Source organism: Haliotis asinina, chromosome 10 (assembly GCF_037392515.1).
Source record: "Haliotis asinina isolate JCU_RB_2024 chromosome 10, JCU_Hal_asi_v2, whole genome shotgun sequence".
Lineage (NCBI taxonomy): Eukaryota > Metazoa > Mollusca > Gastropoda > Lepetellida > Haliotidae > Haliotis > Haliotis asinina.
In genome coordinates this window covers 6,510,785-6,537,230 of record NC_090289.1, presented here as the reverse complement: position 1 = coordinate 6,537,230, position 26,446 = coordinate 6,510,785, and the positions used below count along the sequence as shown (strand labels likewise).

The 26,446-nt window shown below is 38.3% G+C and overlaps 1 protein-coding gene across 1 annotated transcript in view; it reads left to right on the top strand.

Annotated features, from left to right (window-relative positions):
* Positions 1-277: 277 nt before the first annotated feature.
* LOC137297621 (fibropellin-1-like) overlaps positions 278-26,446 on the top strand; it is a 43,910-nt gene continuing 17,741 nt past the window's right edge. Inside the window, exons 1-2 of the mRNA XM_067829495.1 lie at positions 278-370; positions 16,133-16,286. Coding sequence (XP_067685596.1) covers positions 278-370; positions 16,133-16,286 — 247 coding nt within the window. The remainder of the gene's footprint in view (positions 371-16,132; positions 16,287-26,446) is intronic.

Below are 26,446 nucleotides of genomic sequence, written 5' to 3'. Positions count from 1 at the left end.
GTATAGAAGGAGTGTGACAAGCAAGTGAAAGCTACAAACCTTCTTGAGAGGAAGGAGGGGTACAGCTGGGAGAGCTGCTAAGTCTTCGTGAATTATGATACGGATGCTGGAATTGTGTGAAAACGACGGGTTTTGAGCAGACATAACGTGGACTTAGACTGCTGACCACTGCTGACTACAGAGAGTAAACCTCTGTAGGTTTTGAACTGTGTTGCCTTCATAATAATTTATCATAATACCAAAAACACTTCAAGGCAGAAGTGTACCAAGCTGAAATATGATAAAACGGTTTCGGAAGAACCCGTCTAGGAACAGCACCATGGAAGCAAAATATTGGTGTCATTTGATTTTACTGTTAACAGTCCTGGAGGTAAGCCATTCATTTTATTGCTTTAAATTGTCTTCTTGTTCTGCACAATTTTATATTCTGTATGGGAAACATTACTATTTTCACAAATGTGTGTCACTTCGAATATAGCGTGTTAAAACTGTCATGATCTCCTTATAATGAATTGTTATGAGGTTCAGTCATGACATTCTGTTACACTAAAATCTATTGCTACTTCATATTGAGAATAGGTGAGAAAATATGGCTTTACCTCATCGAAAGTGGTAGTACGCTAGTATTTGATAAGGACGTTCGTCTTGAACAAAGTGACTCAGATGTTGCAAAAAAGAATAATATTACATACGGAATTTTCAGCCATTCAGTGATAAGTTTTGTTATGGTTTCCTCCACCTTCACACAGGTCTGTTATACATGGCCAAGGAACCCTAGCATGTGCTGTTCATCCTTCTTATTGTATCAGTTGTTTAACACTTCCTCCTAGGTGTGTTGTAGGAAACGCAAGGTCTGAACGATGGGTCACCGAGAACCTGGTGCAAAATGTTTGAAGTCTTTTTAAATTGCAGAGGCCATGTGTGTTTTATGCATAATAACAGCACTGAATGTTGTTCATGGACATAGCATATACACACTGTTCTAGGAGAAAAAAGATGTGCTGTTGTATTTAAGTTTAACTTTCTTGATTTTGGGCGTTCTCTTTGAATCGTCGCCATGGATGTATTTTGGAAGTGGAGTGTGGGCTTCCGTAAGGTTTACATAAAGAGTGGACATCAATGAACATCGTGAGATGGAAGGAAAATATCCTAGAAAATATCAACGTTATGTGAATTGCTTATGGAACAAGATTTCCTTTCGTCATTAAAATCCATCAAAAATACGCTACTTGACCATGGGTGGCATGTAACAAAATATATACAGAAGTGTCAATTATGGAAATGTATAAGGCATTTATTTACACGAGAAGACAGTCACTTTGACTGTCCTTATAGTCTGTATTTGCTGTTCTGCCGGATCAAAGGATTCGCCGGGTTCGATTCCCAACATGGGTACAATGTGTGAAGTCCATTTTCTGGTGTCCCCCGTCGTGATATTGCTGGAATATTGCTAAAAAGCGGCGTAAAACTAAACTCACTCACTCACTCCGTGTTCTTTGAGATGTTGTGTTCAAAATTTGTGAGTTTAAATCTACTGCTGACATTACGTTTTAGAAACTGAACACTGTCATAAATTAGTAAGAACAAAATATGTTACAAGCCACAAACACATCAACAAATATAGAACAACATATGCTATTTCTCATAATTTCATTCACCTCACAGGCCAGAACGCACATACTAATGCTTCATAATGTCCAAGTCACACATTCTCGTCCTCATAGATATTAGATTATGCAGGAAGACGTGTCAAAGACGTGTTGTAAATGCTCTTCATTTTCTTAACTGGAGGCAGATAGTGTAAAAGAAACGATTTTGTCCTAATTTAACTTGCGATCAGTCAAGTTGCGTGAGCATTATGTATGTTTAAGTGGTGTAGTCTCTATTAAAGGCACAAGCAGAATACCATTCTGTTTAAGGCTCATTGTCCATTAAGTCTTGCAATGGCTTCGTCTGATGGCATATTAACCACTAGCATCCTGGATGAGGTATATTGGATTTACTTTCATATATGAACTAAACCAATATCTTTTCCACATGAAGGATTACATTGCTGTAACTATTAGTACACTATGCTGAATTGACGAATGCGTCAAAATATGATGTTTTGTTTGGCCTTTGTTGTCCTTGGACAGTTTGACCTGGACACCCTGTGTAATCACTATTTGACAGTGATTCATTACCACATGTTCATGATATAGTTGGACTCATTTTCTCATGGGTTTCTCATAAATATCAACAGATTTTTGTCCTTATTTAGCGAAAGAAATTTGTGAACATTCACAATTTTATTATAGTTCAATTTGAAATGCAAACCAATTATTTTCATGGACAATATTGTTCCATAGTGATATTTATATGAAAAGTTTGTGATGCAATATAAAAAGCACGTTGTCTGGCGGCCTTCATATTGACAAAACAAAATAGAAATGCAAATATAGCATACTTCCCACAATCTCTGTTCCCACAATCATTTATACATTGAGTGTATGATCTGGATTTCAGTCAGACAATTTCTGTCTCACATGGTCACTGTCAAAGACAATGCCATTTCACATGTCCACTAATAATTTGTATTATCTGATGAGTATCAACAGACGTTATTTGTCTTTTTGGAGTCGTGTTTATTCCTCAAACATTACACACAGGGCAAATGCAAACCCTTCTCATAATCACGAGTCGCTGGGAGTATAGTTGATGCCAAACAGAGCGATAACCAGCATTAGTTATTCTAAGCGAGGACTTCGGTTCTCCGTGAGCGATTCACATATGTAATCGATGATGAACATACGCGATGCCACTTAGGAATTTGGATAACAGGTACAGTTCTGATCCCTTCGGAATTACAGTTATGAAATGTTAAGACAGATCTTTTTTATCTAGTTTAAAGTAGGCTCAAGCGGTTGGCAGCACCGGTTCACTTGCATGAGAGCTATACAATTATCTTGGGTATGTTGACGTTGATGGTCCTCAAGATGCGTGATATAACATCTGACATCACCTGCAGCATTTTCTGCATTGGAGGCTGAGTACATACGACCAAAATAATGTCTTCAACAATATTTTCATTCTGTCAAATGGCTGTGTAACACTATTTGAAACGCTTACATTTTATTTGATTCGTCATGTTTGCTTCAGAGAGAAACTGAAAAGTACGACGTGTATGTAAATAAGTGTCAAAATAATGTCCATGGTAATATAAGCACATGGTTTATTGGATACCGATAAATGTTAGACTCTGTGAACTGTGACACTCTGTGTGTGTGTGTGTGGGTGGGGGTGGGGGAGTGGGGGGTGGGGGTGGGGTGGGGTGGGGGGGGGGGGGGGGGGGAAAGGCGGGGGTGCATGGTGGGCGAGCTGGCTAAGGCGCCAAGCTGGTGATCCAGCGAGGTTTCGGTTTCGGGATCGAGCCCACCTGTGATCCGGTGTAAAAACCTTGGAGTCAAGGCTCTTTCAGTTTTGTCACAGCCCCTAGTGTACAGTACACAACCCTGTGCACTTAAAAGAACCCACGAATCCGTTGGTGTATGACCAGATGGTGGTCACATGAACACGTGCATACACTTAGTTGCGGGTACAGCAACTTGGAGGAAACTTGGATAAAGTGCTGTGACTATGTGTCCCAGTCCACCCAGCTGTCAATTGGGAACCTCGTTAGGATGAGAGAGCCACAATAAACTCGGTGCGCCTAGTGGCAGCAAGAGTTGTATACTCCCCAGGGAGTTGAAACTGAAATACGATGTGCTGTTGAGATTGACATCCAGTGATCGAGGGAAAAATACCAGCGCCTTGAGCATGCACTAATGCGTGGATATGTGCGCTATATACATATCCTATATCATACCCGTAGTATTCATGTTTAATGAGGATAAGATGACTTTTGATCCATATTTGAGAATCGTTCAAACTTAACTAGGTTTTAACCATTGCTGGTCCAAAGAAGGAGATGTATATTGTGCACATGCACCTTTCATCCCTCCTCCTTCCAATGTCAAGAAACCAAACGATCATAATCATCATTGCCGATAACTGAATGTGTTTAGCATGGATTAGAACAGGCCCTTGATTTCTTACTGAAAACAGCTCAGGGTAATTTGAGGGTTTATATTTTATGCTCTTACCCTGAAAGTGTATTACTAAGCATTACCCTTCTGCCATTAAGCAAATGAATGTTGCGTCAGTTCAGCTTCTTTTCACATGGAACTTCTTAAACAAAAGCCTTGTGCCTTTCTGCTCATGTTTACTTGAGTCATATTTCTGTATTGGAGCTGTTATCGTCTATGTGATCTTACGTTGGCTTGGACTCAGTCAACAGGTGGCACGAATGCTCACGCCTCAATTTCAATATGGCGGCAGAACTATGTTAGTTTGGGCAAAGTTCCACCTGTCTATAGGGAGGGTAGATCTCCCCAAAAGGCCTTGTTGTCTCAGAATTTATATAATCCTTTTCAATATCTAGATCCTGCTTGAATAAATTAGCATTGTCCCGTTACTGCCAAAAACATGCATTATGCTTTGCAAAAACTGTCACCTTTGTGTTTTGGTGGCTCGGCTGTTTTGACTTGTAACGTTATCTTATTGGGCGTCTAGTTGGAGGTGATCCTTTGCAGCTTTTGAAGGGTGTGGACTCTCAAATCGGACATGAATATGAAATATTCCAGACATGCAGCGTTCGAAACGTTTGGTGTCAAATATGCATCTGTGCCTCATTTGAAATCTCACAGTTTCGTAAAATACACGTTATCGTAAACTGAGGACTTCTAATCTCTAAAGGATTAAATAACCTCTCAATGCTCAACGGTTTCTTGGGCGTGTAATATCACTGACAAGATCACCATTACAACGTCGGCGTTGATATGTATCCGACAGAATAGAGAGATTATTAAAAAGGGAGACGACGAAAACGCGGTGAAAATACACCATAGTTTAGAATTGACATATGAACACCTTCCCACTAACTGGTAAGGTAAACAGGTCAACTGCTCCCTCTCATTGTCTGACTTTCGACGCATGTTTCGAAGTACAAACGAGCATGCAGTCAGCAATTTCTTCAACTGGTCAGACAATCCAGTGATCGCAAATCGAATAGCATGATTAACTCAATGAGCCCTTAGTCACATCTTACGCCAAGAATCATTTGCTGGACAAGTGTCTAGCTAGACACCTGTGGATAGGATACGCTCGCCTCGGCAACATCTGGTATATTCAGTATTTGATATTGATTCATAAACACATGCTCAAGATATAGTATTTAATAAACACGTTAACAATGCAGTCGTGATGATAGGATACATCCCCTGATACCGGTAGGGATACACCTGATGTGGTAATAGGTAATACCTGGTGTTATCACTGATTATGAGTGACCAATTCACATAACAGTCACCAATACAATTAACAAATATTAACAAAAAATTAACAAATTCCTTTTCGTACTGTGACGCTTGGTTTTGAGAGCGCGTTTCACCTAAAACATATTCGTTATATTCGGCCACCTTCAGTACAGTGTATCCGGTGCGATGAAGTATGTATCAAAATGATTATTATCTTGATTTTCAAAATTCATTGTGATGGAAATGTGATTTTTCGAGGTATATAAGTTGCAACTTTCCAGCCTCAGATTATGAAAATAAAGATAGACTGAGCGTGGATTTACGTTGCTGTAAGCAATATCAAAGAGGCCGACACATGAAATGAATCTCACGCACTTTAACCACACGAGGGGTAAAAGGCATAAGGGTTAAGTAAGGTGATTATTCAGAACAAAAACGATCTACATATTGCAGTCCGCCTTGGAAAATATATGTAGTTATAAATCTTGAACGTTGAATCATAAATAAAATACAAATCGTAAAGAACAATACTAACGAAAAGGAAGGAAAATTCCATCAAGGAGAGCAATGTTTCAGCGAGAAATAATTCTTTGAATCCTCAATACGACATCTTCAGAGGGAATTATTGCCTAGACTCCTTCCTTCGTCATACTGAACGATGTTTACCTGTTATGTGTTTAAAACCAACTCCCGTAAGGGGAGAATTACACACCATCTTTGTAGGCAGACAACAGGCGGCTTTGCATTTAAATTTACATTGAACCAGATACATTATCACCGGTAGCATAGCCTTCAGAGCATTGATTAAACTCTTAAAGTAATTAAATAAATACGTCATTGGATTATCGCGTCTGTCCCACCCACATGGACAGTGTCTTCACATTAACACAATCACTGTCTCTCATAACACAAGTGCCTCTAGATCAAACATTCTTGATCCCTTTTCGCCCCCTTGTATTCGTTTGTGAAAATATGTCCTTAACTCTGGTGAAAAATTCCTTTGTTTTGCATGCCAAGATGTGTGTTCTATTCAGTGTTTAACATGTTTAATTTAAACAATCTTTCCTCTCAGATGGGCGCTTAGTCTCTTCAGTAAAGAAACATCACAAATTAATAAATATGAATTTTATGTCTATTTTCTCGATAAAAATAACTCCGTTCTATGGAATACATCAAATTAAATGCTGAGATGATCCATAGGCATCCATTGTCTGATGTCTTTGTTGTGAAATCCAGGTACATACAAACAAAAGCATAGCCACAAATGTCTAAAACCATTTCTCACCTTCAATTCAAGCATAGGAAACATTCAGTGGTTTTACTTCTAACATGTGCCAAACATATGGCACTTATTTTATTACAGGATAAAGGCTTTGTGTCAAGGTCATAACTCATTTTGTCCAAATCTCGAGGTGATGTTATGTCTTCATTTTAATAAAACATATATGGAGAGATACTGTCTGTCAGGACAAAATATTTCCAGTCTTCGTTTTTCTACTTAGCAAACAAAACAAAATCCTTTCTCATGAAAATTGTATTACGTCACCCAAAACCGGATAGAACACCATTGGAACAGCCGCAAATGCAGTAGGAAAGACATATTGCGACCGGATTTTCGTGCGTTACTCGATATTTCTTATTTCATGTGAACAAATATGACAAAGGTGTGACACGTGTCTAAATGGCCTTGTGACCTGATCTGGATTTATCCTGTATTCTAAACTCTATATTTCTCAACTCTCGGTCAAACGTATATAAATTATTATATTGACATCAATGGTTCATTGTCGTGCATCCACCACGTAAGTGACGTGAGAACGTAATTTCTGATAACATGCGGGCGTTTTAATGATAATTCTATGATCCACTTCAGCTACAAGAGACTATGAGTCATGTTTCAATGTCTACCTGTCAAAAGATCAAAACTGGAGGAGTGCAGTTATCACCGATTCAACTCAACTTGGATCATATTCAAAAGCAAGTACATGAATGTAGTTAGTCCCGATGACCCTGGCACGTTGGAGTTTCCTTTGGATTTTCTTTTCGCAATGTTTTCCTGTATTCTTCAATTTCAGGATGCATGTAGATTGGGACTGTGGTTTGATCTTGCTTATATCTACTTATGTCGTAATAACGATGGGTTTTTTTACCAAGGATTGTGAAATGTTCACTGTATGCATAGATAGCAGGCAGTGTGTTCATCCCAAATAGAATAATACGTAATACAAAATATATATGTGAAACTGTCGGTCCTCGTTATCGTCTTGTCGCAATCACAAGTTATGAACACATGCAATCATCCATGAACACTTTCTCAATTGTGTGGAGACTGTCTGTAGTGAGCAAGCGTCCATAGCTTCATATTCACTTTGTAGCATGTTTGCGTCAAATGGGTCAGCACGATGTGACTGGACATCAATGCATGTAAGCTTAATCCACGATGTGGTCCCAAACCGAACATAATTTAAATACAAGGAATCTCTTATAAGTATGACAGAACCAAGGGATTCTTTTCGTCGTTATATATTTTGGTCTCTGTAATTGAGACGTCAGGTCGAGGACTGCTTCGTGAATACATGAAAATAAGTTTTTCTGCGAAGGGTTTCTGAAGCATCTAACACTTCAGAAAATGTACTGTATAGAGTAACGTATGTGCGTGTGTTGAATAGGTTATTGTTATCACATGCAACCTGGTAATAACCAATTGTGTTATTTACAGTTTCCGCTGCAGTTATAATTGACGTCATCCTTTGTATTCTTATCTTTGTCTGTCATGAAGCTTGAGCATTCAATACATATATGTTGGGCGCCCAAGTAGCCAGATTGGAATTGGTCTACAGTAACCCATGATTGCATATACTCATAAGAGGGTATAAAAACTGGTGGTTAGGTTTGCTGACTTGTTTGATGCATGTCATCGCATCACATTTGCGAAAAGCGATGTGCGTATGGTCAGTCACAGGACTGTCTGTTCCAGACTCGATAATTTACAGGCCGCCATCATAGACATGTACATGGAATAGTCGAGTGCAGCCTTAAAGAAGAAACAGGCAAGCAAATGAACAACAAATACACACACACGCAAGCACGCATGTACATATTTGGCATATGCTTATTGCTCTACCTCTAAAAGTGTAAAATGATGCGTTACAATAGTTACAATAGTTACAATATAATTTAGTCCACGGTGACAAGGTAAACATCGACTTTCTCTTGTCTACCAGAATTTAGAATATCGCTCGCTAGTGTGCGTAGCTTCCGTTGACCTAAACTGGATCTCCTCACCATATGTTACCTCATAAGATCATTGACGTGGAGGATGCACACTGCCGAGCCAGTGCTGTCAACATAATGCAGTCTTATTACCGACTATTTGTAATAATGCAAATTTCTGTCAATATGGATATAATTCATTTACCAATAACCAATCATTTAGAGGGGTATAATTAAAATAGGATAAATCTAAATATGGCCACAAACAATTTCAAAGGTACTTAATCATAAAAGAAAAAACAACCAATATTTGAGATATTGTCACATGGTCCTCGAAAGGTACGTGTATTTTCTTACACGGTTCAATTTGTGAAATACTATTCCTTCGTGTGGTGTATATTCCTAAGAACACGGCCATCTCTGTAAGAGATCTAACTCTTTCGTATCATAATTCTAAGCTCGACATATATCCAGAGTTTGTTTTCATTAAACTTTGCCCATGAAATCTGCTGCATGTTCCCTCATTTGTGAAACGTTGTCTCGCCGTACGTGACGTAAACGACTTTTCATCAGGAACAATAGCCTATTATGATCCTACCGACCTGTCCCCGGTCGGAGGTACACAAGAAACGTGACGTCAGCAAATGTGGTGTCCTTATGGCCGAGCAAGTCCGCATGTCCAACTAGTTTTACATGGATTACTGACCAATCCCTTGGACGAGCTTTCTTGTTTTATGTATGTACTCAGACTTCCAGATGGCAGCAACACGACTCCATTCAGCCATTCCCTTACTATACGCCATATTCAGAGCTAACACCAACAGTCTAATTCATAGCTTTGACACATTTAATTATTCATGTTCCTCTTTCAGGAATAGAGATTATAGTATGGGTTGTGGTTTGCCTGAATATTATGAATGTTACACATCTTAAAGAACATTATAGGCAAAGGGACTGTGTGTTTGCAAAGGTATTTATGGTTTTTATATGCGTTTATATCTTCAGTCCTGTTGAAAATGTATCAGCAAATGCTATAAGTTTTCTTTAACGAAATACCATTACAAAAAACTAAAGAAACAGAAAGAAAAACAAAACAAAACAAAAAAAATCCCACAATTACTCAAATTCAAAAAGACATTTCATGTTGTGCCAACTATTGCCATGTTCATAGTTACTTTCACAGCCTGTCTACACATTCCATTACCCTTTTACAATAATTTTCCTAATTTTAACTCTAGATGTTTGATTTCCCATTCGACAGTTCACAAACAACACACATAACACCCTTCAGCAAACTGACAATAATCTTTTCTTTGGAGATACATATTTATATTATGTAAGTGCAGCTACGTGCACAGAATTCCTTTTTATATATAAGAAGGGGTACCCTCCCCTGCGTGTACTCTTCGTGACAGGGTCAAATGCTAATTCACATATTGACATATTTCAAAAACAGCATATCTTTATTCAGCCATGTCACCTGAAAGAAGAAAACGATATAAATAGTTGAAAGGCAGGCAGATAAACAAACCTCCCTGGGCTTGTCGACTGGGCATGTCTCCTGTATCAAGAGGTCACTGGGAACAAAGTGGGACGAGTAAGAAAATTACCTACGCTCTGACATGACATGCAACCTTTTGTCTGACGTAACACAAGATAAATATATTCATACATCCTCTTCTTACACATGCTTGGGAGGGTCTTTTGTATGAAAACGAGAGTGAGGTCGAAATCCAGATCTGTGATTGGCTACTGCATAGTGATGACCTAAGGTGATGTTATGACGTGCTGCTTTCCTGACTGCCATTCATTGATAGATTTATCGTGCTTCAAGTCACTTACCTATGTGTCGAAACTTTGGTTTTAGGGTGTCAATAGATGTTGTTGATCTTATAGTGTATGTATGTTCATAATTGCCTTAACAATCCACAGGTATATCTGAAACATGTTATGTGGAGGGTCATGAGAAGAAAGCATTAAGTGGGATGACATATGTCGTGACAGTCAGGTCAACTAGTTTGATGAGTGATGATTTAGGTGAAACAAATCATTATTATCTATTCAAACAATATTTGAAATAAGTATGTGACATAAGGTTGCCGATTAAGCTATATGTTTATATTGTACATGAAAGTGATTCAACACTTTTTAGACGGCCACCGCTGTCTTATTGTCAGTACGTGACACCCCAGACCTAACTGTCTCAGGTATTCAACACAAGTGACCAAATACCACAAACAGTCGGGTAACAAATCTTGGTCAATACTGTCTATTTGCATTGGCAGAGACTGGTCAGTCAGATCAGGTGTTCCATATATTTGGACACCAAAGTACAAACGATCCTATCCTTGATCTTGACCAATTCAACTAGCAGACTTACAAAACATTTCACACAGTAGATTAAGATCAACATCGGGGGTATTGTACACATGTTGAAGCGAAAATGAACTTCTTGCTTCAGGACAAAGGAGAGGAAAACTATTCTGAGCATAAAACTGTTTCCTCACTGTTATGAAGTGTGACAATATTGTGGTTTACGTACTGTGTTAGTTATAACCCAAGTATTAGCTTCATTTAGAGAGCATTGGTTGACGTCATTTAATTGCTCTGAACCTGTTGATGCGAAGTGAGATAGGGTTTACGATTGCATTCATGATACAGTCGAGGTATTTAGGCAGATCACTTCAGGTTCGACACGACCATGATTGACTGTAATATACTGAAACAAAAACAGTTAGAGATATATGTAAATTTTGAAATTATTAATAAGGATCTATGTATTCACTGAAAATCTGATGAAATATCATAAGTAACAATGTCCCTAAATTATTTTGTCCAGTATATACATATTGTTCTAGACTAAATAGGGAATTGCATCGGACATTTTTTATTAATTAAAATCATCAACATTATTTCCGCGTATTGATGGTCACGAGGCCAGCAGTGCAACATGTGTAAAACAATTAAGCTCAAAACTGGCATAAAAAATAAGAAATATATACAGTAACTACTACTTCATGCCCATCGATGACCTGAGGAGTGTTCGTCGTGGGTGTTGTCGTCTCACAGCCGAGTAAGTAGGCGTGACTGGTCAAAAGGTGGAGTTAACACGAAGACCCTAAGCTAGCTGACCAAACACATGGGTGAGAAATCGTCACCCGATCAATGGATCAGGAAAAGATAACTCTCATAGACTGTCATTCATCTCAGGATTTACTTCAAGCAGTTCAACGCCCTTTGGCGATCAATATCTTTGGAATTCGCACTTGGAAAGATTAACACCTATTGAAAACGAATTAGAATGTTGGTTTTTCAGTCATCTTGTCATACAAATAGTTTGTTGCTCTTTTTAGACGAAACAATATCTGACACGTAAAGAACACACGCTAATCCATGATATCCTTCGTTAAGAGGAAAAAGCTCGCAACGTCAATTTACGTTAATGTTTATAAACTTCTTTTATAAAACAGTGTTTTTTAAAGCATTATAATGTTGAATCGTTCGATTCTCAAACAGTTTGATAGTCTTAGATACACAACTACCGTCATCGTTTGTGCTGTAAAGAAAGAAAATGGGCCTTTAATTATTGAACTCGTTACCATTTCCTTTGTGTCAGCTGATCGCGTGGACAACCACAGTGACATTCATATACATACTTTGTTCATTAGTTCAAAGGTATCATATATCTACTTTGTGATGCACACAATATTGAAATTGTAAACTATGTTGCCGTGTTCTAAAATATGATAGTAGAACAGCCCAGATGGAACAACTCTGATTACTGAAACCTGAAGGAGCACCAAAGACAGCTTTAAAGCGCATCTTTCAACAATGAGTCAGATTGAAATATCATTTTAGACCAGTTTCTTAACCTCACTTGTTACACTGACACATAAACAATGTTTGACACCAGATCTAAATTGCCTGTACCACAATGCAAAATTAATATTACGAGAGAACTGGTGACCATACAGCAAGTGCAAAAAACTTACCACAGCACAGCACTACAACGAAGATATCTTCGCGTTTCTATTGGCTCATATTTTACTTCATACATAAACATTGTGAAAAAAAGAAAGTGTAATTAAATATGGCCAATGAGCTTCCATTTCCTGGAAGGACTTTGCAAAGGGTGACCGTGGCCACATCCATGATGACACGGTCAACAAATGACGGGCGTGTAACATCACTTCCTACAGATAAATAAATGAGTCCCTGTGGGCGATAAATGCCCTATTGTCCGTGAAATCCCAGAGACACACTATATCTGTGGTAGGCTATGTGATTTAGTGTGAGGCTGCATGCTGATATGTGAAGAATGAGGATGCTGGAATCAACTCGATGAAAGACAGTTGTTGAAATGTGTCTCTGACGGTTTGGCCATTTACGTTTCCATCTGGTCAAGCTCTGAAAACACACACGGTTGACACAAGTCACAAGGACAATATTGGCATATACCACATATCACTTTACACACAGATTAATAGATATAACCACATCTTCAATAATGCTTTCTTGTCAATAATCGTTCTTAGATTGGGCTATTTTCCTTATGGATCCAATTTAATCTATTTCGGGAGATTATCAAGACGAACTTTTAAATGCTAATCAAGGATCTCAAAACCAGTGTGGGGGATAATGCATCGATATGATAAGGTCAAGGGCAACTTACGTCACTGTTTTATTAATAAATGATAGATCAAATGGGTTGATTTCAATGATTTAGATAATCTGTAGAACTATAAAAAGGCTGGGTTAAGTTTGAAATCATCTTTTCGCTTTCAAAATGCAAACGCCACCGTCGTAATGAAGTGTGTAGGAAGACGTCAGTACACAGGCATGGTCATACAGAATAATCAGTGGTTTCCATGCAGCGCTCACAGCAAGGCCGATACAAAATGCCAGCACCAGAGACTCACCAGTTTTGACAAACCACACAAACCGATGACCAATACACCAAAAACGCAAAGAGGGCGTGTAATGACATGAAAGGATCTGTGGAAATCAATGATGATACGAGGTTATCTGGGAAAGGATAAATGTAGCAGAAACACAATATCAATGGGTTGACATGGAAAGTAGGTCTTCACGTTTGTAAGAAAACCACATGACACATACTTCAATTGAATTAGTTATTTCCTTGAAGATTACATTTCATCGGAGTTTGATACATATTTTAAACATTTGACAGAATTGTATGCTGGGCAGGAGAATGTGCAATATATTCACACTTGGATACGAGTTTCCCTTGAATCAAAGCATTACACTCATCAGGTTATTGGGGCCATGTGTCTAAGTTGATTTTTATTTCATTTTTAATTTTACTCTCCGATAGAGTTCCAAAATAGAACAATAGCTGCGGAATTATAATCCTCTATGAGCCGTTCCTGTGAAAAACACGTTAGATTTCGTAAATGTCCCCAGAATGCAGTTCTTTGTGATGTGTGTAAGTATTTAATCGTTCGGTTGAATCGGTTTTCGTTTTTTTTATTTTCTCAATGCAACGAACTGCACGTTTGGTAGTCGAGATCTGAGTTTGTGTCAACATAATATGTAGACGTGCATCTCGCCAGTGGAATACTGAGCATCTGACAACTATCAGTGGACATTGTCATTTATTTCCAGTGGGGTATCTGAGTGCATCACATCTCTTGATTTACCTAGAACACTGCTCAGGATTACGACATATTTGATTCTGAGGTTTGTCTTTACTTCAGGGTGAGATATTTTAACCGATTAAAATAACTAAACTCGCTAAAATGGTCTCGCAACGAATGAAATCAGCAAAGTGGGTAAAAGTGTGACATTTCAAAATGACGTGATGCACATTCTGTGAAATGTCTCATTCACAGAAAATTACATTCACTTTAAAAACAGGCGATAGTTTTCTATCTTGAACTTGGACACGTCGCTGTTTAACCAAAGATGACAAATGCTACAAACCGCTTGGAATGGTCTTTGTCATGCTGAATTTACCACCCCAAACCCCAGGAAACTGACAAATGTTAATAACAGCATGTATGTCGTTTTGTCGCAAGTTACAACCCTTTGTTTAAACGTCATTGTCTAATCGGTGACTCTCAGCAAACAAAAAACACATGAGACCATGCAGCACTTTGACATATCGATTGCTTCCGCCTTTGCCTATTTGGGTGAAATGTAGGGTTCCGAAGAATGTGGTTTTACTTTAAACAGGAATTCGCTGTATTTTTCCTACAGCATCGGGGCCAATTTGTCTTTGTGCATGTTATACATACCGCAAGGCATGGTCTGAATAACCCACCAAGGAGCATGAATTGCTGCATTTAGATATGAGGATGGGTTTCTGATCATCCGGAGATGTGTGTTTCAACATATACATAATTTGTATTAAGATATGTGCATATTTCCAGTCAATTCAGGTAACTCTGGGCTATAGCACAATATATTCAAGAAACACCTGTTTTGGAAATGGGATGCCATTGTGTCTTACGTGAAATTTAGTTTCGTGCGAATTCGTTACTAAAAGTGCACAGTTTGGGTAGTAGCAACAATGAATGTACTACGGGAGGAAATATATGGTATAAAATACAACAACTAAGAGAATCCGTCAAATTACAATTTCAGATAGACAACTTTTTATTGTTTGTTCCGCCAAGCGTTTTTATTAATTCTAAAATTTATTTGAGGCGTATGTTTGTGCCTCACCTTCTGAGATAGATACATATAAATGTAGTTATTCTTTATTAGAATCAGTACAATGACCGCAGCAATCATTTGTTCAATCTCTGTTGATTTCTAAAGAGAATTACATGAGTATGTGGATTGTTTTTCACTAAAAAATGTATTATTTTGACATGAAGCATGTGTAACTGTTGGAAATATGAGAAACGGTGATTGGTCTATGGCCAAGACTACATTTAGCACAGGGAATTAGGTCAACATTACACTTGAATTTGAAATTAAAGAGATAAGGTGATTTATTAGAAAGTACTCTGATTTCGCGTAGAGTGAAACTTAAATAAATAGGTATTTTCTTCAAAGGAGACACAATTTCTTTATAAATTATGCTGAAACTGTTGGCCCAATCTGAAAACAAGTGGAAAATTGAGAAAATATGGGATTGATTTGAAACCTGCGTCGAGGCATAGTAACACTAAAGACAAATGGTGGTATTGTATAATATACTGACTACATCCGATCTGCCACAACACGGGTACGGAACAGCCATATTTTCTCAAAACACTAAAGACAAATGGTGGTATTGTATAATATACTGACTACATCCGATCTGCCACAACACGGGTACCGAACAGCCATATTTTCTCAAAAGCATGACTATGATTTATTTTTTTTTGGTATTGCCATTCACGTACAGTTCAGATTTACTTGCGGTTTGTACGTGCCCTACTGTGCAACGTGATAGAGACAATAAGCAACGCTGGTTACGTAGAGTAGTTAGGTGGGTGACCGTTTCCAGCAAGTTGAACTTTTTGTCATTTATAGGGGCTTAGGACTGAAAGACACATACTTTTAGTATTATGCGTATTTTAGTATTATTAATAATATTGTTTAATAGCATATATGTAATCCTTTTGTGCTCGCAGAGCGTCTACTCTCTTGGAACCGTTGAGATCAGAGTGGAGAGACTTGAGGTTAGGGATGGGTACGACTGCACGAACTGCCGGATGATGATTCGAGTATGCGTGTTCGAGAGAGGACGGCCGCAGTGCGAGGACTTCCAGGACAGTGAAATTCTAGGTATGATCGTCACATATACTCATTTAGCATAGATACACTTGACCTAGCCAAATCCGTGAGCCTTTGTCGTGCTCTTCAGCATTCTTCAAACAGCCAATGGCCAATGGTATGCTGAACAGCAAAAGAAACGCAACGCTGTTTTTATGTTTTTAAGGAGACGATATAAACATGAACGATTACTCATATGAGATTTCATTTTTTCGAAACTTGTGTCTCTTGCACTGTTCAGTATATATCAAAGAGTACACAATAAAAATCATCGTTGAAGTATTTGCAAAGTAAATGTATAAAACAGCTAGAACATGCGAACATGGTTTAAAACATAACTTCGGGAGCACATTGGTGATGTGAAGTTCTAAAACACTAGTAACAAACAGTAGTGTAAATTCCTCTCAAGAACTGAAATAGAAATTAATCTATATAACCTTGAATTATTTACAATGATTATTCGTCATCTTAATCAGTCCCAGTGTGCTTTTACCATTATCGTTAATTACATTAGTAAACAGCAGTGTGTCCTTCTTAAAAGCTTTAGGAGACGTAGAAGGATAAAGTTAATAATGTAACGCATTTTGGAAAGCTACATCAACATTTACAATTACTTTTAATCCGTCAGCAAACATTGAAGATATTTAAGTTGTACGATGACCTTAACACCATCAGCGAGGAAGTGTTTGCTTCGGTTAGAACCAAGGCACCTGTAATTTTTATTCAGCAAAAAGCGTTTAAAACTCCCCCAACTATCCCTAAAACGAGCGTTTCTTGGACTGAACAGGGAGTAGCCTACATCTCTGAGAGCAGTTAGAATCTTGGCAAGTCGTCATGACCTACTAATGCATCCATCAGGGTGGTAATGAAGTTAACGCTGACATTTGACAGCAGTATAAAGAACATACCTGTGCGAAGACATTTACCCGCCTTCTAAGTCTCGCAATTCCGCCCAAGTCAGTGTTAGCAAACTGTTGACTTGTCGATATACTGGACGACCCGCGTATGTGTAACGCCGCAACCTGCACGACTCCGACAACAGGTAGTATATGTGGAGCGATTGCCATATTGAACTACGTCTTTAATGCTGAATTGTCTGACCAGATTAGGTCGTCTGAGACACATTCAATACCCAGAAGCGCATAGTGATGAATGTGTGATGAATGTAAACTTCGGGTCTGAACCACCCCTTACTGAACAGCGCGTAGTGATGCATGTGTGATGAATCTGTCTGAAACACCCATTTTTTAGTGCTGAATGTTACCAATGCGACAAAACTCTTTCTGCAATCAATGGGAAGTGGGTCATGGGGCCATAAAACACTCTTAGCGCTGACGTAAGTCTATGTTGACGTAAGTCTGTGTTTACGTATGGGAGTTACGATCACCTAATCGGTAAAGGTATTTTGGTACAATGAGAGCCACACATTTATTTTTACTGATGCATCAAATCTGACATGTATACTGTAGAAATTTTGAAAGTTTCATTTGAAAAAAAATACCTTGCTGGAAACAGCAATTACTCACCAGTGAGCGCGAAGTGTTGGATGTGTCATCAAAGTAAGAACTTGTCACAAAGAAACATATGATGAAAGGTCGAACCAGGGCTACAAACAACTCACTTCCCTGTTAGTGCAGTGTATGTTTATTCAGTTACTACCTGGAGGCATTCAGTGTACAATGTGTGCACGAAGATTGGCTATAGTCCTTTGATATAATTTGGCTACCTTGAACGAGGTGATAGCTATTGGATATATTTACACAATGACGAGCAGTAACAAATAGCAGACATAAGGACTGGTCTTATCTATTCTTTAGTATAAAGGTATTTAGTATATACCTTATTAGAGATGCACAGTTTGAGAAGTAGCATTTACAGTGAATACACTGCAGATGCAAATACATGATATAAAGTCAAAGCTCAGCTCTATTCAAACGTTAACATGGCCACACACTTGAAAATGAACTACTACAACTACTACTACTACTACTACTACTACTACTACTACTACTACTACTATTTTTATTATAACTCAACATGACATGACATGTTGATCACTGCCCAAACCATGCACACGTAAGACATATGCTATTTTCCTCCACCCAGCAAATTTCCAGAATCTCTTACCTTTCGTGTCTACATTTAACATCGAGTCTTGGTACTGGACATCGTGTTTCTAAGACGATTTTAAAAAGCGTCATATTCGTGCTCAAACTTTGTGGCGAACTAGGGATAATCTAAAACAAACTTGTTAGAGTCGAACTGAAAACGCTGCTTATAAATGATTATCAATTCTAAAAGGGAAAAAGATAATAAGGTGTTTACACATTTCGAATTTAAATTATGTTCTAACAAAGCGAATCCCAAAATATAATATGCATCCCTAAGCAAGGCAAAAGGAATGTAAATGTGGTTTCTGATTGTTATTTTGCTAAAGAATGTTTTCAGGCAAATACAAATATATTCGTCCTTAGGATGTGTCTGAAATATCTGATATAGTGTTAGCTGCTTGTCCCAAGAAATACCACTGTAAATGAAATGAAAACGTTCGGCATCACTAGCGCTTGCATTTTTTGAAGCAGTAACCCCAAAATATTTTACCAGTCAGAACCACCGTGAATCCTCTACCTACCATCGATCATTATGTCAGATTACTAATGTAACATGCATATATGCAATCTGTAACTAGACGATTTCCTCTACTACTCCTTGCTACAGAGCAAATAGCTGGGAGCGGTCGAGATAACCAGTGTTACACAACCTACGCTAGTGCCTTGTACACGTGGCACCGGTTTTGAAGAGCGTACATAGTGTACATACATGTCGTGACTGCAGTACCACAGAGGAGATTAATTTTGTGGAGTGTCTTTTTTAAAGATCCATTTGTAAATATTTTCTTTAAACAATGTTTGTAAGTGCTTCTGAAAACATATCATTTTGTGCCCATGCTTTATTATCACAGCAACAGACGGAAATGGAGAGGGATTGCCATAACAATAGGTACAGGCAAACACAGACGTGTCACATCGTTTCCAGGTTTCCTTGTTTATCGGGATTTTCTTTGGGATGAGAATATTATGACAAAGAGGATAGTAACAGTTTTATTATTTGACCAACCTTCCGACAAATGTTATTATTCCTTAATCGTGAAGTTTTGAGTTTCGCACGTTTTCTTTGAGTTATGCAAAACAATTAATCGTAACATGCAAAACGTAATTGCTGGGTTAATCAGGGGATGAGAGTGATTTTGTACATTAATATGAGAGAGTATATATCAGTATTTCCTGAACCTGAAAGTCAATGCCAGGGTCTACATCCCGTTCTGGACCCCCAAAGTCTGCACCCCGTACTAAAGATTCAGATCCATAGTATATATACGTGTCTACATCTCATTCTGAACCACTGTAGTATATACCAGTGTCATTTCCCGTTCTGAACCTGGTCAGCAAAGACCAATGTCTGCACCTCGTTCTAAGTCAAGGCAGTATAGATCAAATTCTACATCCCGTTTAGAACCGAGGCAGTGTAAACCAGCATGTCCACCTCGTTCAAAGTCCAGGCAGTATGGACCAGTTTCTGTATCCCGTTCTGAACCTAGGCAGTATAGACCAATATCTCTGGACCCAGGCAGTATATACTAGTGCGTTATATACACTGCGTTCTGATAAGAGTCATTACAAAACATGTGCTTACAACTTGTTGGAACCCAGAGTGACCACAATCCCGTTCTATGAAGTATATGCTAGTGTCTACATTCCGTTCTAAGCACAGGCAGTATGGACCATTTTCTACACACCATTCTGAACACAGGCGGTATATAGTCTGGTTCATAATTATTGAGAATTTTTCTTCTTACTTTGAGCTATCCTAACACCTCAACTGATTCACTGATACTTAAAACTAAGTAATGGTATAAGGGAGGTAACTCATCTTGGCCTACTGAGTATAGTACAATTAGAGTTACCTCCCCTGAATTTGTAGCAGACGTCATTTTCCTCAGCACTGTCAACAATGTCTGCTGAAGATAAAAGAAGGTTGATTTTTGAGTTGTGTAATCAAGGAATTGATGATGTAAATGCATTGGCAGAGAGAACAGGAACTCCTCTTTCTACTGTGTATAGGATTAGGAAGAATTTTAAAGAGGGAAAGGATTTTGGGCACCAGAAAGGAGCAGGGAGACCCAGAAAATTGGACTTCTCAGATCGCGTCCGGCTGGGAATTTTAGCGTCTAAAAAGCAAAGGGCAAGCATCTCCAACATCAGGTATGAAATGATAGAAAGGGGATCAACAGTTGTATCAAAATTTACAGTTAGAAGAAATTTGATTGATCTTGGATGGGAGAAAAAGACTGGAATTCCTTCTCCTCTCATGAAACAAGAACATAAAGACAGGCGTGTTCACTGGTGTTTGGCACATGAAAACTTTGACTTGGAAAATGTGATTTTTACTGATGAAAGCTCAATATGGGTATATCCCAATAATGTGAAAATATGGACAAATTCTGCGTCAGCACCGTTGTATCGACGACCTAAATACAGCCCAAAGTTTCATGTATGGGGAGGGATATCCTTATTAGGAACGACCCCGCTGTGTGTGTTTGAGGGAAATCTGACAAGTCAACGCTACACTAACATATTAGATAATTTTCTCCTTCCAAGTGCACATGTGTTTTATGGAAATGACTGGATTTTGCAGCAAGATAATGATCCTAAACACACCGCAAAACATGCCAAGCAGTGGTTTCAGGAGAAAAATGTGACTGCATTACCATTTCCTGCATATAGTCCTGACTTAAATCCCATTGAGAACATTTGGGGGATGATGAAGGAATGTGTGAATCAAAAGGGGTTGACAAAAATTGAAGACATGAAGAGAGAAGTGGTCCGATACTGGGACAGCATAACTCACGAGACACTAACCTCTCTGATAGGAAGTATGCCTACCCGTCTTAGACTGTCCCGTGAAGCTCAAGGAGACTTGATAAAATATTAAATTGTTACCTACACAACATGAAAAGGTCAGTTCACTTTCACAATACATTCAATTTTATCTGATTTGTTCTTGTTTAATAATATGAAATGCTTTAGCAATTCTCAATAATTTTGAACCATACTGTATATATATATATATAAGGATGTGAGAGTACTGAGAGTATATAAGTGAAGTGAGATATGTTTTGTAGCAGACACTTTTAATGAAGTAACTGTAAACAAGGTAGATACTATACATATAGACTGTGTCAGTATAACGTGAATCCCTACAAGAGTGTACATACACGTATATTTTGCTTAATGACACATAAACAGTGGTAATTGCATTTTCAGGAGTGTGTATATCCATTAAGAATATGTGTGTGCGCCCGCGTGTGTGCGTGCTTTCGTGAGTGCGTATGTGTATGACGATAAATAATGTTCATATGAAAGGCTCGGAATATCCTTTTGCATGAACTGCATGTTCTGAAAATATTCTCAACGCACCTGGTGACAGCATGGCCGGTTTTGGTAATAAAAGGGTAATACGAAATCATGGTGTATGATTTAATCTTTGCACTTCCATTTCTATACATATCTTAGAAACCTGTAGCACATTCGTTAATGCTACAGTTGAACCCTTTCCCTTCGTCTATTGCTCCAGAATCTGGGTTAGTGACGTGTACTTGAAGATCTCGCCGAATAAATGTCAGTTTACCTTACACTAAGAACACTCAAAAACATTCGCTTACTCTGTACCTACTTGAATAATTCGGCCAGACGTGTCTTTGATGTATGTGCTAATGTGAGTTTGGATCGGGATGTTTACCAACATTAATATTGATAACGTCACTACCACTACCAAAGTCAGGGATGGTATTGCCCAGTCAACATATGTGATAGTCTCTGTCAACATTGGATCAACTTGTGGTCAGTCTTAAGCCACCGGATATGACTGGACATTGCCAGGAAAGCCAAAAACAAACATGCTCAATAAAACATGATATTCATTGCAAACTATCGTCTTTATACAATTGTAATTTATAACATTATCGGAATATCCGCTTTCAGTCAACATTTGAATGAATGTTGTGTTTGATTCGAACAAAATTCAAAGACTCCTAATCAAAGAAACGTTACTGTAAAGTAGAACAGTGACGTCTTAAACATTGATGAACCAGAGTGGGTATTTCAGATATGTTCCAAGTTCAAATGGTGACTAGGGACACACGGTGCGGTGGACTGTCACAATTGATAATTTTCATAAAGTGCAGGTCTAGACGTTTAATCAGAAGTTACTGCATTACCCTGTTTCCTAGGCAATACAATACATGCAAGAAATTAGCTATTGCAAGCAATCTGTTAAAACTCGGGATTTTCAGAACATTAACACTTGCTTATATGTACTTTGAATTCAATGCACTGGAAATGATGAGGCCTTATGCCTTGATTCGCCTGTGCCAAATAAGAGCATACGGCATGTACCCTACCTTCCTGAAAGGAATAACACGTGTCACGTAACTAGTATCGCCAAGTTGCCATGTTTGGATCCAAAATAGGACTGGTAAGCTGAATGTGTGGAGGCCATGAACGGCACTGGGTGTGCTGTGGTATGTGTGTCCGGGAGACTCTGTACTGAGGGGCTGGGTGAAGAATGTACTCGACTGACACCGAACACGAAGCGTCCCAAATGAACAAATGTACTTTCAATTATTATTAAAAAATGTTTCAATTAATATGATATATCATTGTATTTAATTAGAAAATAATTAATGTTAAGGGATTAATGATGCTTTGTTACACGGTACCCACTTTCTGAAATGTGTATGGTAACTATTTATGATTCGAATATACATAATTCGAACTGACAAATTAAGGAATGTGCAGTCTAATATGTATACGCTTATTTTTGAATATTATGTGACTAAATGTGCTAAAATGGGTAAATACTTGCATATTTGTACGAATGAGACCTAGTATTCACTCTCAGTCCCCCGCCAACACCCCAGTCTTGTCATGAAAAAAATGTTCATTAAATCCGGTCAGGCCACGTTTAGAGCTTTCCAAAATACTTCCCATGTTGATGCTCAAACAACTATTTTATGTCGATGGATTCTATTTTCATTTCCTAAAAAGTAGTTCAAACCGATCGTGCTACGAGGTCTTCTTGACACGAGTTTCTAACCGAACACGCCATTCCTCACTTCCGGATCTGCGCGATTATTCTTCTTATCACCTGCCTGTGGCTCACCAGGAGTGCATCTTTGATTTGGTCAGCTGTGCGGTTGCTTTGAGCTCGCTTGATTGGATTTGTTCAAAAGCGCCTACAGAGAGTCCCGGGTCAGAGCTGGCTTTTTCTTGCAATTGTGTGGGTAGGAATTAGATAGTGGATGTCAAAATAAATGTTATTTTAACAAAAAAAAAACACTTTTTGTTGACTAAGTTATTTTTTACATTTTAACCTTGAGCGTTTCGACAGAGTTACGTTACCTTTGCATTTTCTAACAAATCTTGCCAGCGATTCAGACAGTTTTATCAGTCCAAAACTATTTTATGGAAAAATGCGCTTTATGCGTAAATCTTAATAACTTTGTCTCCTAATCGTTTCCTTTGACAGGAACATGAGAACAGCAGTGGTATATTCTCAGCCATGAAACGGGTATATTTCGTTCTACGAAGCAAGCGTTAAGCCACAAACACCTCAAATAATGAAATTCATTTAAACATCAAAAGTAGAAAGATTCTCACGTGTTTAATTATAACTATGTTATTTTTACCTGAAGACGGAGCAAACAAGCACTATTCTCCCTGTCAATGTATTTATTCAACTTTCACCAACATGCAACACTAAATACCTAATATGTGTACTTTTCCATACTCACAATCTGATAAACACGTGTATCGATCAACTTAAATGGCAGCATTAGTTTCCGATTTGCTTTTCACCTGCTTAATGATACGGAACAAAACTCCATTTTAATTCTGGATATGATGCAGATATTCTGGATGTAAAATGTTTTTAAACCGGAGTTTTACCTGTCTATGTCATACCGTCTTTGCTCCTTAAGGGAAGCTCAGTGGTGAGGTTAAGATCCCCACATGATTACAATGTTTGCAGCTCATATCTATGTGATCCCAAAATACATGTCGTGCATTCAGAACGCTGCAGTATTCAGTAGATACAACGACTCGCATATAAATTGGTGTAAGCCTTGCGACAATACGTGGAAAAAATTGCGGTTGGTCGACTCGGTGTCCCTTAGTGGGGAATGCAAACTTACTGCATGGTACCTCAATTGGGTAGACAGACAGACAAAAAGAGTGTGTAACTGATCAACTTAATAATTTTGAGTTACCGAAGGAGGAAATTCAGTCCTGCAATGAAAAAAATAAACATCTCTTACACTTGACCATTCGCTGTCATGCATGCGTTCTCAATGAAATAGATGCCAATATAAAACATTTGAGACATTTGCTACATGTTATTAATCACTTGGTTGAAAATGAGAAGAAGAGTTACTTGTGGAAGCAGCACGATAAAGCTACCTTATGTATGAACCCGTGAATCCGGGTTAGAATTGATCTTCGGCAATCCATGTTTGTTGTAAGAGGCGACTTACGGGTGGCCAGACTCGCTATCTTGGTTGACTCATGCCATCGTATCCCAGCTGCGGAAATCGATGCTCATACCGTTGATCACTGGATTGATTGTGGATTATTTATAGACCGAATAGGTTGACATAATGTGCTATCGACACTTACATTATCAAAGTAAATGTACAAAACTATTCCGAACGAAGTCGAATCAAACAACAGATAAGCTAGCTTTGTACAATGTCATGAAAACGGCTACAAGATACCGCAGTCATAAGAAATATCTGGCAACAGCAGAGTCCACTCAACGACTACGACAGTATCAAGAGCATGTTCTCATGATGCACTAACAAATAATGATGACACCAGATGTTCGGGAGTGGTTCCTGACCCACTGGAGGTACTTGAAAAAGGCTCATGTGTAGACAAATAATCGTTCCTGTTGTCTCTTTTTATCTTATCCAAGTAACCAGCACCTTGTCGACCAACATATGTATTGACTTGCAAGGACTGAGGATGTCCTGATGTTTTTCTGTTATTATTAGATATTCACGATCTTTTACTTGGAATTAAAAAAAAGTGATCAAAAAGTGTACTTACAACCAATGTGTAATATCTGTACATGTTACAGTCAAATTGTGAAATCGGTTATCTCGTGAAATGGCTAAAAAATTCAGGACTTAGAGGACCAACCATTTCGAGTCATTTTGTGTAACAACAATCAATATACTTCAGTTATGTCATGAAATTTCACTTGAAACAACCTACAAGAATGAATCACAATTTCAAAATGGCTGGCCCTCTTAGTCATTTTTCGAAATGACTGAAATTTTCAGTCATTTCACGATTTGACTGAATTCACAATTTGACTGTAACATACTTCGAGTACTGTAATTCCAACAATTCTGTGTGGTATACAGGTCGTGCTAACCTATCGTACATTATGTGGACGCGTGAATTAATTCAATTTGCAAGAGAAACGTCTCAGCCAATACCAGAAAACAATGGTGTCTGTGGGCAATACAGAGAGAGATTCTAGAATTTCAAGCGGACACAACCGCCTTCATCATGGTACAAGTATTCGCACGGCCAGTCGATTTTGTTTTGGCCGAGCGTTGTGTGATAGGTAACTGGGTCTAATATGAAGGGCAAACATCTCGCCAGGTCTCGTACACAACGCTAGCTTGCTACATACACAACTAGTTTGAAGCTCTCTTGCAAATTAAACACCATGCTGCCTAAATTGGTCCCCTTGTCAACGCTCTTTCCGTTCGTGACAATTTCAAATTAGTTATAATTGTTATTGTTGCTCTCTTGCAGACCTGGGTTGTTTGTTCCAACAAATGTCTCGATTGGAAAATGCCTGTTGGCACTATGCGATGTTGGAATTTCAAACTTTTCAGAAAACTACTTTGTCAGTATTTTCAGGTAGGGACTTTTGATAACCGTGGAGAACCTGTTGTGTCAACGTTGAACATGTGTTGAAGAATTTCAACGCTTTGGGTATCCCCTGAAATATCTCTTGTTTATCTGGAATGACAATACCGTTGAGTAATTCCTAAAGAAATACAAATGATAATATACTCCTTAATAATACGTGCTTTTATA